Below are 14,880 nucleotides of genomic sequence, written 5' to 3'. Positions count from 1 at the left end.
AAGACTTGCATTTAATCATCACAGCAATCCTCTATGGCCTGTTACCCATTTTACAGATGAAGAAGCTGAGGCTCAGAGAGGAAGTGACTTCCTTGATGGCACACAGTTAATAAGTGGCAGGGCCAGAATCTGACCGTAGGTCCTCTGAGTCTAAACCCTATTCCACTTTATCACATCTCTGCTTGAATGTTCCCGAGGGACAAAGAGCTTGGTCTTTCATGAAGGAAAGGCCCGTTGCACTTGTTGGGGCAGCTTGGATCTTTTCTAAGTGACTCGAGGCTCCGAACAGCTGAGAAGACGGTCACAGGGCGGCCCCTGGGCCTAGGCGCCTCCCCAGGCAGCTCACCCTGCTCAGCAGGCTGTAGTCCAGCTCCGCGCGCAGCTCCAGGGCACAGCTCCTGCTCACGGGCGGCAGCCAGTGGTGGATCATGGCCTGCCTGGCCTCCTGGCTTGGGAGGTCCACCAGAATCCTCTTCTCCAGGCGCCGCAACATGGCACAGTCTAGGTCCCTGAGTCACGTCCAAAACACAGGAACTGGTTAGAGCAGTAACTCACTTCTTAAGCAACAACTATATTTGAAGAACAAATTTAGCAGGAACCAATCCTGCATCTTAACTGTTACTCTACATCTAAGTCTGAGTGGGTAGGACCATTACTTCATGTTGTTTGGGAGAAACAAATGGTTAAAAAGAAGAAAAAAAGAAAGGAGAGATAGGGAGGGAGGGAGGAAGGAAGGAAGAAAAAGAAAAGAAATATACATCCCCCAGACACCTCATGTGAAGGAGGTAGTTTTAGGTGACTTAATTTGAGGGGGAATAAATCCAGCTAACACCAACCAAACGTGAGCATTCCCACTGCAGTTGTAACATCAATTATTCAACCCGACCCTGCCAACAAGTACATTATTCCTGACATAACTTGGGCACTCTGGGAAGTATGCTAATTCTTCAAAAACTCTCATATATTCTGGAGTGAATGACTATCTCACTCCATTGCTCTGGTGAAGTAAAGTGCGAATGCTCCTTCCTGGGCGCCCAGTGCAAATGTGGCCCTTTGAAACACTCATTCCTGGCCTCCCAAAACACTGTCAGGCCAGGTTTATGCACTTTGCATCTGCAAGCCATTTCCTTATATTTCTTAATATAAAAATTTCAAGCAAATAGGAAAGTAGAATAAAACAACAAATATCCACATACCTACCATCTTGATTCAACAACAGTTAACATTTTGCCGTATCTGCTTCATACGCATTTATCTATTCTTGTTAAATTATTTCAATGTAAATTACATCATGAAACCCCACCCCCCAATGCTTCAGTATGCATTTCCCAAAAAAGGGACATTTCCTTATATAATACCATTATGACACTAACAGAATTAACACAGATTGAATAATATGTCTAATGCCCATTCCATAGTAAAATCTCTCCAATCACCCCCAAAATATGTTTTACAGTTTTCCCAACCAACATTCAATCAAGGATTATGCACTACATATGATTATGTCTCTTAAATCTCTTGTAATCCAAAGCAGTCTCCTTGCCTTGGCCCCTTTTTGAATAGGTAAGGCTAGTTGTACGATGTCCCACATTCTGGATTCGTCTGATGTTTTCCTCATGGTATCAGGTAACTGGTTTCTGTATCCCCTGTCCTCCAAGATGAAGTTAGACCTCAAAGCTTAATCAGAATCAGGATGAACATTTTTGGCAAGTATATTTCACAGATAATATGTTTTCGCATTCATTACATTGGAATCCAATGTTGGTGTGCCTCACTGCTAGTGATGGGATGTTTAATTACTGAGATCATCTGGTGACCACAGCTCTCTTCACTGGACGATCTCTCAGGCATCTCTTTGTAAGGAGTAAATATTCTACATACAGTACTTTACCACCATGTGAACACCCCCTTCCCCATCCCTTTCAACTAGTGGTTTTAGCATCTGTTGATGATCTTTGAATCAACTGTTTCATGAGAGTGGTGCAAAATGGTGATTTAAAACTTTTTTCCATTCCAAATGATTATGTAGAATTATTATGTAAAGTAGAGCTTTCCCTCATTAACTGGGGCTCTTTGGTTACCTTGAGTTACCATTCCTATTAAAAACAGATCATTTTTAAGTGTGAGTTTGTGAACCCTTTTTATGTTAAAATTTCAAGCTCCTAGATGGGAGGGAAATATCTCTTTGATTTTCTAGCACAGAAATTAGGAAATGCCTGTGTGTTGGTCTGGCTTAGCCGATAATAAAGAGTAACAATGAAAAGCATCATCACCAGATTTTCTCACTCATAAAGATACCGAGAATTTCCAAAGCACCCTCCCTTTTTTCTTATTCTGAATCTATGTCATGATATTTCCTTTTAAATCGAAAACATGAAAATACCCTTCCAGGGAGCATATCTGAATCCTAAACTGGAGCAACCAGGTTTCTTAAAAGATTGTGTCTTTTCTTTACCTATTATTCCTCCCGTCCTGAGCTGAGAATGCACTCCAGGGCTGCTTTCCCGGCAATAAAAAGTACCTATTTCTTTTTTGTATTTGCTTTGTTCTTTATCAGCTTCACCCTGTTGAAATTCATCTCAGCAGAGAAAGCCACCTGCACAACCACGCCCCCTCTCAGGGCCAACATTTATATTCCAGACACAGGGTTGAGGGAACTTTGCAGAGCTCTAGGAAATTATTTTTTATGTTTGAAATATTAATAAAAGCTAGTGCTTAAATAGCACTCACCAGGTGGCAGGTACTGTCTCAAGCATTTTTCAGATATTAATTAATTCTCAGAACCTACCTATGAGGTAGGTAATATCTTTGTTTAAGATGAGGAAACTGAGGCATAGAGGTCGAGTAGCTTGCCTGAAGTCAAGGCTAGTGAATGGCGGCCCTGAACTTGAACCTGAACAGTGAGACTCTGGAGACTGTGCCTCAGTAACTGGCCTGATACTAGCACAGTAACAGCAGGGAGACCCCAAGTCACATCACGGTGAAATCTCAGAACCCTGAGAACGAACAAAGGATCATAAAAGCTTCCAGAGAGGAAAAACAGGTTGCATCCAATGAATGGAGAATAAGATTTCTCATCATCAATGTGAGATATTAAAAGAAAATAGAGCAAAAAAAAAAAAAAAAAAAAGAAAGAAAATAGAGCAATGCCTTCAAAATTCTGAGGAAAAATAATTTTTTGTAACTTTATTTTTGGCTGCATTGGGTCTCTGTTGCTGCGCGTGGGCTTCTCTAGTTGCGGTGAGCAGGGGCTACTCTTCATTGCAGTGTGCAGGCTTCTTATTGCAGTGGCTTCTCTTGTTGCAAAGCATGGGCTCTGAGCACGCGGGCTTCAGCAGTTGTGGCACGTGGGCTCAGTAGTTGCAGTGTGCAGGCTCTAGGGCACGCAGGCTTCAGTAGTTGTGACACGCAGGCTCAGTAGTTGTGGCTCATGGGCTCTAGAGCGCAGGCTCAGTAGTTGTGGCGCACGGGCTTAGTTGCTCCGTGGCACGTGGGATCTTCCTGGACCAGGGATCGAACCTGTGTCCCCTGCATTGGCAGGTGCATTCTTAAGCACTGTGCCACCAGGGAAGTCCAGGAAAAATAATTTCCAGTGTAGAAATCTGTATCTTGATCAAACCATCAATTAAGTGGGAGGATAGAATAAAGACATTTTCAATATGCAGAGCCTAAAAAATATTACCTCCCATGTACCCTTTATCGGGAAAGTACTGGAGGACCAAAGGGAGGGAGAAACCAAACCAAAGGGCCACATGGGCTCCAAGAAACGGAGGGTCTGACACAGAGAGAGAAGGAAACCTCCAGGATGATGCAGGGGGTGCCTAGGGTGCAGAGGACAATCCGCTCATTTTGGAGAAGGAGAGAAGGTTCTGGAAGATGTGCCTCCAAGAAGATAAACTTGACTGAATACCTGGTATGTCTGAGTAAATCCAGAGCTGTTTTAGACAGCAGAGAGATGGGCCTCGATTAGTGGCAGGAGGAGGTGAGTGAGGGGGCACGAAAGGAGGGGGGTCAGGGAGATATAGAGAAGAGACACCATTAGACTCACATTTAGGAATTTGGTCCAGCAACATTGCCCACCCGCCAAGTGTATTGTCACTGCTGAGTCTCCGATACACAGAAGTGAATATGACAAACTCCTTACTTCAATGTAAATAATAGGCAATAACTGGGAGGTTTGGGCCTTGGACTGCAGGAATGTTGGTCCTGTAAACTTTAAAAATGAAATAAGGCTTGGGAACCTGAAGCTAAAACCAGGAAGGAAGAGAGAATAAGCTGGGAAAATGGCAGTGCTGGGTTGATGAGCAGTTGCCGTATTTCCCCCAAGGCCTTTCCTTGGACCAGCTGCCCCTCCTGAAAGGGCAGGGGCTGCAGAAGGAAGGCTCTTTGGTGGGAGCACCTCTGGTCTCTTCATCCCAGCCAGGGGGACTGCTTATTGAAAGGAAGACCAGATCCCCAAATGCCCTAGGAAAATGCAGGCAGGCAGAGGGAGGTGGGAAAACAATCCCTCACTATAGATGACTGTATTGATCAGCTAATGCCCTAAAGCAAGAGATTTACCTCAAAACTGCTTGTAGGCACAAAATAAGTGCAACTCTCTGACAGCCAGGCCTGATTAATGCACTTTTAATGACATCAATAATTATAATCATACAAGGGAGGAAACAAAGGACAAATGGAATTTACCCAGGAATCATTCTTTATGCCAATATATTTATGTGAAAAAATTTAACCTGCGGCAACCAGAAAACACTCCCTTTAGCTGCTACATTTTGATTTTCACACCCAAGTTATTCTGTTCTCACATCTCCTTCATCTTGGTCATTTGGTACTTCCATCACCTCGAAGGTCAAAAGCAACCAGCAAGAGTGACTGTGACACAGTGACGGCTCACAGACCTCACAGCCTGGCCACTGGACCAGTGCCCGCTGCTATATACAAGGTGGCAGCGCCCACTGGTCACCTAGACAGCTTGCATGGGCCACGCGGCCTTGCACCTGAGCACCTGGGCTCCCACGCCAAATCTTCGGGGCCCTTCCTCAGCCCCTGGCCTGTCTCCTCTGTTAAACCATGTTGTTCCTGGGATAATGATCATTCCAAATTTTACAGAATTTGGAAATCAAACATAATTCTAGTGTGTTCATTCCATACTGAAAACATTAAGTTCAAATCATCTCAGTGTGACAAGAGAAAAGGATCCTTCAGTTTTGTAGGCAAAGTCTTTGCAGTATGTCCCTAACCAACGTGAAGTCAGAGATCGTGGCAATCTTTGAGAAGCAGATTCAGGAATTGTATTCTTTGGTAGATGACAGGGAGTCAATGAATAAAGCACTGAAGTTTACTTTGTCTCCTGCACTGAGCTCTGTGTAAGTTGACTCCTACCTACACTTCCCACTTGGGCCAAACTGCTCTGTCGGCCGTTATCTGAATCTACATTTTGCCATCCTAGTTGAGCATGTACTCAGGTCATTTTCTTTACTTGGAACTTCCAGTTGGTCTACCAAGAGCCAGGTCCTTTTCACAGGTCCAGTGCAAGTGCTCTCTACCCCCTTTTCTTCTAAATATCTTTAATCAGAAATGGCCTCTTCCCGATATAATTTTATTCTACTTATTGTCTGTACCAGCCACGTGGCTGGCTGTATCCTCACTTCTTAGTGATTTGCGTTTATATCTCATCCATTGTCCCATCAGATAGCCAGCCTCTAGAGGCCAAGGATCATGGACCATATATCTTGGGTTCCCCCTCCTTCCATCATGCAGAATACTCACAGTAGGTACTCAATAGATACTACTTGAGTGAATGAATAAACTTTCAGTTCAGGGCTACTGGCTTCATGTAAGTGATCTGCTTCCTTAAAGCCCAGTCTTTATTTACGAAGGTAAATCTGCTTTGTTGAAAATTAGCATTTTATAAGCATCATTAGTTCGAATTAACAGAGAAAACAAGCATCAACTTAGGAATAAAGCATTCTATTTTCATCTTTAGTTAAAAAAAAAAAACAACATGGAAATGATGATTCAGCTCACTTGGCTGGGCAGTGCTTTTGAAGATGAGGTGAAAGATGTAGTTTCCATAGGGGGCCTCTCATCTCCAGAGACTGCACTTCTCATTCTGAAGAGTGAGCTCACAAGCAAGAGACAAGGGGATCCAACAGGAGAGCCATCAGTTCAGTCTATGTCCTACTGATGTTAGGGTAAGAGCATCACATATTTATAATAAAGAATGACAATTACTTCGAGTTACTAGAATACCAACAAGGAGATATATTCCTATTACTCTTGCCAGAAAATGTATGACCAATAATTGAGAGAAGAAATGGGAATCTTCTTTTTCCAGCAAAATGATGAACTAGATATTCAGAAATCTCTTGTTATAAAGCCACTTTAAAAGCTCGGTGAATTATAGGAAGGAATCACTTTTGGTATACACAACAAATGAGTCCACAGGAAGCAGCAAAATTCTCAAGCCCTAAAAATGAAGAGGAAGCCAAACATCAAGACTGGGCAGCTGAAATTGAAGCTGTGGCTGAGTGTCTGCCTCTTAGTTACAAAAAAAAGTTTGGATTTTAAAGTCTACCTGTGGCATAGCATAGAAGGCCTTGGGCCCATTCAAGATGGTAGGTAGAAACAAGGCCCATCACGTAAAACAAAAAACCAGGTGGCACATCCTCTATGAAAGGATGGGTTAGAAAAATATCCCCACTAGCAATGGAAAGAACCAAGGGAATCTGTCTTATACTTTGGGGTGGGAAAAAGTCTTCACTGATAATTCAGAATCCGACCTACCCTCACTGGCATGGATGAAGAAACCCTATGCTAAGAAATTAGCTTACAGTTGTCCAAAGCCTGTCAGTCATAAATTTTCTGTGAAAGGACACGTGTAAGACTCTCACAGATAGAGTTCCCCTCACTAAATGTAAGCTCACCATCCCTAATTCTGAAACATATAACGAACCACCAAGAATGAGAGTCTGCAGAAGAAACTAAGAACAGAATTAAACTCCACTGATACAGACGATAAAATAATTGTGTTTAAGATGTATAAAATGATAAAAGAGGGAATCAAAAATAAGAGAGAGACTTGCTTCTGGCCAAGATGGAGTAGCCCATCCTTCTCTAGTCCACACACTACTACTAAAATTCATTGCATGTAATACAGCTTCTAAACATAGGAAGACGCTGGAAAGAAGGAGGACGAGGGGCTAGGGAGCGGGGGACATGAGGAACGGCAGGGCAGTGTTCTCAGGTTTCTGTTTTGCCTCCCTCAGACCTCCCACACGGGGCACTGGAGAAGCCCACTGACAAACTGCTAACAGGCACAGACAGAAGCCTCAAGGAAAGCTCATTCTCTCTAACAAACGGCTGGGAAGAGCAGGCCCACCAGGACACAAAACCTTTTTGATAATACCTGCCCTACCCCAGCTAAACGTCAGAGGGAAAACTGCCCCCCACAGAGTGTCTGTGCTGGGAGTCGTGGTGGAAGGAGCTTGGTCCAATGCGCTGGTGCCATATTAAAACCCTCAAGAAAAAGAAAAGTCAAATAAATTAAGGCCCACCCATACGTGGGATTCTATATGGAATTAGGTAGATTTTCAAAGTTGTCCACAATGTATTAAGTGAAAGAAAAAAACAGGCCATAGAACAAAATAATACGTATCCATGAACGTTCACATTTTTGTTTCTGTGTGTGGGGCGTGGGGTGGTGTCTGTGTGTACAGTTATAGGGGACTGTGCACTTTCAAGCAACCCCAAAGCATATAAAATATGACTTTTATAATGAACATGTATTATTTTTCTAAATAGCCAAAATGGTGAAAATGATTTCCCTCTTGGGGAAAAAAATTACCACAGAAGGATACAAAGGCAACAAATGATAGCAAATAGCCAAGCCATCTTCACCATCAGGGTGTATACAGAGATGATAATACTTACGTCACAGTGGTGAAACTATGAGTAGTTTTTCCCTGATTCTCAAATTTTCTGTAAAATGGTTATGTTAATTTTATACTTTTTAAAATTTGGTTTTAGAATTACAGTTCACATGTCAACCTGCACCCTGTTAAGATAAAGTAATGCCACAGCAGGCCAGGCTGCACTCAGTTTATGTCTGATGAAACCAAAAAACTGAGAAGGTGTGAATGGCGCAAGGGCAAGGTTACTCCTAGTAACCTCCTGCCCAGTCAGTCCTGGGCCTGCCCCGCTGCGCCTACCAAATCCTGCACCACACACTTTTTTCCTGGTTGTGTCAGAATCACCCATCAACCACATACGGAGGCTGAAACTGCTATTAGGTTAAGTATTGAGTCTCAGTTTGATGATGTGGGCTTAGAACAAGTGACTTCATTTGGGGCCTGTTGTCCCTTTTTTAAAATGATAAAAGATTTTAAAAGCCTGAAAGCATGATTGAATGCTATTGCAATGAAAGATGCAACTATCAGATCAGAGTGAGTTAATGCAAACCACTGTTTCCTGAAAGGTTTTCAAATAGAACATTGGTCTTATGAGATGCTCCTTAAGGAAGGGATTCTGGGGTCAAATAAATATGGAATGTACTGCTTTCTCATAGCTTTTCTTGGAGAGTCACAACACACAATAGCATCTTAAAGGCACTGCGAACTCCTGCCAGGGTGGAAATCAGTTGAACTGTAACTCAGTATCTCTGAGTTAAATTAGATCCCACTAGATCCCATTTTTTGGATAAAGACCTGTGGGGAACCATTCTTGGAGAAATGTTGATCTAGAGGGTAATGATAGTCAAGGCACGAGGCCAAAAGGTAGGACCTCAGAGAGCACAGCTTCTCCCTAGAGCCCAGGAGACACATGGAGCTACTGCGGAAAAACCCAGGGTTATGTCTGCTGACCCCTTCAATCACATGTATACACGTCTATAGGAATCTCATGCCAGACAGGAGAGAGCCCATATGGGAAGAAGTCAGTTTACATGGGTACATTCTTCCACATTCCCAGTGCCAGAAGCTCTAGGATCTTATGCTTTCTTTACATATTAAGATTTTTTTTTTTTAAATCCAGACTGTGGTCATACTAGGTGGATGATTTTTAAAAGGGATAGTGAAATGTCTAGCCCTTTTGCAAATAACAAGGAAAAGATGAGTTTCAACACGCTTCACACATACAATTTTTATACCTTCTTTGTACAAACTATCATCAAGTTTAGTAGGCATCTAAAGATGGCATTTGCCTTAATAGCCCTGTTCAGTATTTTGTTTCCCTCTGTACTCCTAGGCCTGAGTTTGTGAATACTCAACAATACTAACTGTGCTTGTTAAACATTTCTTCCATGGCTATTACTTTAAGTGGTAATATTAAATATGCAACATTCGTTATTCTTCTCATTGCTAATTTACACATCAAATGACACAGATGAGCTGTTATTTCTTGCTTCCTTCTTGTCCTTTCTGTGATGCTATAGATCAAGGAAAGAGGTCCTCAGAGGAGAAGCACTGAATAAACCAAGATGCTGCACGCCACCTCACTGCTGAGAAGGGAGAAAATGACTAGCCCTTTGAGACAGAACAGATTTGTCTAGGGAAAGTGATAAGTTAACAAGCAATAGGTGATAGCCTAATGCCTTGGAAGATGCTGTAGATAAGAAATACCACTAACCAACCATAAAGAATTTCTTTGGGGATTTTACGACTGGATTTTTACATAGTTTGTTATAATTTAGTTATTTCCCCAACAAGCATAGATTGCTTGAATCAGATAAGTTTATTCCCTCATCTAAGACCCTGAAGCCAAAATAAAAGTCTGTCCCAATACTCTTTTTTTTTTTTTTGGTCCCAATACTCTTGATAAAAATATACTATTTCCTAATTTAAGGACTTGGACAGTATGTAGCAAAATACTTAAAAATAAAAACTATGCCCTTTCATACAGCAATCCTACTTCCAGAAATCTGTACTCAAGAAATAACTAGATGTTGGTCAAAGATTTTTATTCAAGGAAGTTCATTTCAGTGTTATTTATAATAGAGAAAGTTGGGAGCATCATTTATGTTCAACAGGAAAGGAATGATTAACTAAATTGTGGTATATTCACATGTGGGAATTTTGGGCAGCCATTACAAAATCCAATTTTCAAGGATTATTTAATGACGTTGGAAATGTTCTTACTATAATGTTAAGTAATGAAAGCAGGACCCTGGTGGGAATACAAAATGTACAACCTCTATGGAGGGAAATTTGGCAAATCTCTACTATAATTTCATGCACATTAACCCTTTGACCCAGCAACTCTACTTCCAGGAACCTTCCCCAAAGATACACTGGCAAACACGCAAAGTGATACATGCACACCATTACTCACTGCAACATTACTTATAAGAGCAAAAGAGTAGCAACAGCCCAAATGCCCATCAGTAGGTGACTGGGGTAGATTATCATATGAACAAGATGGAATACTCGCAGCTACAAAGGGAAGGAGGGAGAACTTTCTGTACTTATTTGGAAAGATCTCCAGAACATTTTGTTATGGAAAAAATAAAAATACAGAACAATTTCTATAATATGCCGCTTTTTGTGTAAGTAAACCAAGTTCAGTTATTTTATGGAGTTCTTAAAAAAAACTTGACAGTTTATTTGTGGAGGATGTGACAGTCTGTCTCTAAATAATGTCTTTCTAAATAATGTCTGTCATTCCTTCCATTAGTCCAGTGAGCCTCAGCCGGGGGTAATTTTGCCCCCCTCCCTGGGGAACATGTGGCAATGTCTGGAGACCTATTTGGCGGTCACAACGGGGGGTGATGCTACCAGCATCTAGTGGGGAGAGACCAAGGATGCTGCTCAGCATGGTACAGCGCACAGGAGGCCCCACAGCAAAGAATTCTCTGGCCCCAAATGTCAAGAGTGCTGAAGATGAAAAATCCAGAATTAGCTCTTCCATCTTAGTTATGCCATGTCTGTACCATTTTCTTCATCAAAATGTTACTGTTATGATAGGTTTGGTATTATTACTGAAAATTCTGTTATAGTCACAAATATAAAATATATCTACATATTAGGATAAAGTGAATAACAATTATATTAATGTTGTTAAGAACTAAAATGTTCACAATTAGAGAAAAGACACAAATATAAAATCAAATAATTTAAAAACCTTGTAATCTTAAATTTGAGTGGTAAATATTAGTATGAACTCATCATTTGCCTCTTTTTAAAACTAGGTATGTATTTCCTAGCTCTGCCCAATCAAAAGGCCAGGAAGAAATGATAATCCAGTAGCAAGGAGCACCCATAACTGTGAGACTGTGATCTCTAAATATATTTCCCATTAAAGGGAACCAGGGCTCTGTGAATCAATGGCTGATTCCAGGTCTGGAGCAGAATATCAAATTGAGCCTGGGTCACCTTGTGCAAATGACAAAGAAGCTTGGCCCTGCCACACCTAACAGAAGGGGAAGCTAAGAAATAGAATCCAAAAGTTGGGGTTCTGTTATGAAAGTAGAAGGATGAAGTAAATATTGGGAGGCAGGGGCTTCCCTGGTGGCGCAGTGGTTGAGAGACCGCCTACCGATGCAGGGGACACGGGTTCGTGCCCCGGTCCGGGAAGATCCCACATGCTGCGGAGCGGCTGGGCCCGTGAGCCATGGCCGCTGAGCCTGCGTGTCCGGAGCCTGTGCTCCGCAATGGGAGAGGCCACAACAGTGAGAGACCCGCATACCGCAAAAAAAAAAAAAAAAAAAAAAAATATTGGGAGGCAGTTTTCAATCTCTGCCACAGCAGCATGGGGGCTGACAATCAGTCTCTGATCTGCCCTGTCCAGTAGAGTAGCTGCCGACCACATGTGGCTACTGGGCACCTGAAGCAAGGCTAGTCCAAACTGAAGCATGCCCTAAGTATAAAGTGTACACTGGATTTCAAAGATTTAGTATGAAAAAAAGAATGTAAATATCACAATAATTTTTATATTGATTATATATGGAAATGATAGTATTTTAGATATATTGGGTTAAATAAAATATGTTATCAAAATTGCATATTATCTGTTTCTTTTGATAATTTTTAATGTGGCTACTAGACATTTTTTAAGTATGTGTGCCTCACATTATATTTCTATTAGACAGCGCTGCTCTAGAAAAACCAGTTACAGGGTCTTCTGAAAGGCTCGGAGCTTGGGAAATGGGACAGACATGGGAAGTTTAGCAAAGGCATGGAGAAAGAGGAACAAAAAATTCAGAGAGGGAGGGAGGGAGGGAGGGAAGACAGACTAGTGGCCACAGAACAGAAGAAAATATCTACAAATCTGATAGAGGACGAAACAAATCTTATCACTCAATAATTTAAAAACGGACAAAGGATTTGAAAAGACATTTCACCAAAGAAGATATGCAATTGGCCAATAAGTACACGAAAAGATGCTCAATATCACTAGTCATCATGGAAATGCAAATCAAAGAGAGGAGGTACCACTGCTCATCCACTAGGATGACTATAATCAAAACGACAGAGAATATCAAGTGTTGATGAGGATGTGACGGAACTGGAACTTTCATCCATGGCTAGTAAGAATGTAAAATGGTGCAGCCACTTTGGAAAACAGATTGGTCGCTCCTCAATTAAACATAGAGTTACCATAATAATTGCACTCAGAGGTATAAAAATAGGCAAATCTATAGAAACAGAAAATAGATTAGTGGTTGCTTAGTGCTGGGGGTGGGAGATGGGGATGACTGCTAATGGGTACAGGGTGTCTTTTCAGGGTAAAGAAAAATATTCTAAAATTGATTGTAGTGACGATTGTATAATCATATAAATATAGCTAAAACCATGAATTGTACACATTAAATGGTGAATTGTATGGTATGTGAGCGATATCTCAATAAAGCTGTAAAAAAAAACTAATGATGTTATACCAAACAAGTCATGAGATCATAGTGTGAGAGAGAGAGAGAGAGAGAAAGAGAGAGGGAGGGAGGGAGGGAGGGAGACTGACTCATTGGTTACCACTGGAGGTTGCTAGGGCACAACTCATGACTCTAAAAATCAAAGAGAAAGAATTCTGATTTTCAAGTATGAACTACATTTCAGGGTAACCAAATAACCCTATTGGATGGGGCAAAGTTCTACGGTAGAGAATAATTCCAGCTATCAATCAGAAGGAATGATAGAATCACACCTCTAGTGAAATAAATGATTCAGGCAAAGATCATCAATGGATGCTACAACCATTGACGGGAACTATAGAGCAGAGGAACCTGGCTGACACACCTGAACCCACTGATCAATCTTGGTACCACCACAGGTGGGACAACAGGGCACTACATACTTCTGCATGTGATGCAATGTGATGTACTCAGCATCATGTATGAAGTATGTCGCAAAAAATTATATTAATCCTGAATCGAATCTAATCAATCTAACTTTTAGTCTAGAGTAATTATAAGGGCAAGAAGAACTAGCTAAGTATTACCATGAGCATACAGTGAGCCACATCCAGAAAGTTTAGACTCTGCAGGACAACCTCCCTAGCAATCAAGTCAATAGCAAGTGGGGGAAAAAAAGAGGGAGTCTGTTCTGGATTAAAAGATACTTAAGAGAACAACTAATTACAAAATGCAAATCTTGTTTGGTTACCAGTTCAGTAAACCAACTGTAAAAAGACATTTTTGGAACAATATGGGAAATCTGAATATAAACTGGGTATTAGAGGATACTAAGCAATTACTGTTAATTTTGTTGGGGTTGATAATGACACTGTGATAATGTAAGAAAATGTCCTTATTTTTTTTAAAGATGTATGCTGAAGTATATATATGTGAGAAATAACATAAGAATCTAGGATACAGTTTAAAATGTTGCGGCAAAACGAGAGGAGGCAGCAATAGATTAAATCAATTGGGCAAGATGCTAGTTATGGAAACTAGAAAATGGTGGGTTCATTGTGCTCTTTTCTCTTTAGTGTTTGTCTAGAATTTTTCATCATAAAAAGTTTTTTTTTCAACCCAGCGACATTCAAGAATGGGTAGGACTTACCGGTTCCCAGATATGCTGAAAGGATGCAATCTGTGATGTCAAGGAATCCAAGCTCAAAAGCACATATGTATTTGCCATTTGACATGAGGAGAGGCAATTCTTTCAGAAAAACCCTTCTAGGCGTCTTTATTTTTGATTGCTTACTAGCTTTTTGTTTTTCCTCTCTGAACTATTTTATGTGAGGTTTCCCAACAACTGATCACCTCAGGGAAACTGCGGCAGCACTATAACCTCCTCAGCTAAGCCCAGGTTTCGCTGGGAGGTAAGGGCTCTCTATTCCTCCCTGCGGGGCACAGCCCTTCCCGGAGCCGTGCACGAAGCTGTCCAGTTTTCACCCACCCTCCTCAGCTGACTCTCACGGTCCCCCTGGGTCATAAGTAAAGAGGTTATGATCAACCCTCTTTCAAACAGGTGAAGGAATGGAGATTCTTTCTCTAAAGGACTTCACCGCCACATTTAAATGATGGTTCTCTGTGTGGATTCAACTTTAACATTGTGTGTAAACACCTCTCTCTTCACAATGTAAAATGCTGATCACCTTAGCACATTAGAAAAGTCTTATAAATTTGAGAAGAGTTGAAGCTGGGCTGAAATTATGAATATAGTTAAAATAACAGATTACACATGAACATCATCACCTCTTGCCAGTGACGACTTCTCTGGGAGCCTAGATGATCAGCATGCACGGCAGAAGGGTGTCTCTTTTCACCTTGGAATGTAGAAACAGAAATGGACGAGGTAGGGGGAAGGGGAAGAGTGTCACGAGTCCCAGCTCTGCCGCACATAGGATGTTGACTTTGGGTGGACTGACCTCCCTTGACCTTGGTACCCACTCTGCAAATGGCAAGAGCAGCATTTCCTTATCTGGCTCCTGTCTTATCTGCAGCTC

The 14,880-nt window shown here is 41.5% G+C and overlaps 1 protein-coding gene across 7 annotated transcripts in view; it reads right to left on the bottom strand.

Moving 5' to 3' along the window:
- Positions 1 to 14,880, bottom strand: part of KATNAL2 (katanin catalytic subunit A1 like 2) — a 100,514-nt gene that overhangs the window by 12,185 nt on the left and 73,449 nt on the right. For all 7 annotated transcript variants that reach the window (XM_019937005.3, XM_033837718.2, XM_033837717.2 and 4 more), the window contains one exon: positions 347 to 509. In XM_019937005.3, coding sequence (XP_019792564.1) covers positions 347 to 509 — 163 coding nt within the window. The remainder of the gene's footprint in view (positions 1 to 346; positions 510 to 14,880) is intronic.

The sequence above is a fragment of the Tursiops truncatus genome, chromosome 13 (genome assembly GCF_011762595.2).
Source record: "Tursiops truncatus isolate mTurTru1 chromosome 13, mTurTru1.mat.Y, whole genome shotgun sequence".
NCBI classification, from domain to species: Eukaryota; Metazoa; Chordata; class Mammalia; order Artiodactyla; family Delphinidae; genus Tursiops; species Tursiops truncatus.
The sequence above is the reverse complement of the archived record's forward strand: the minus strand, read 5'-3'. Positions and strand labels throughout refer to the sequence as shown.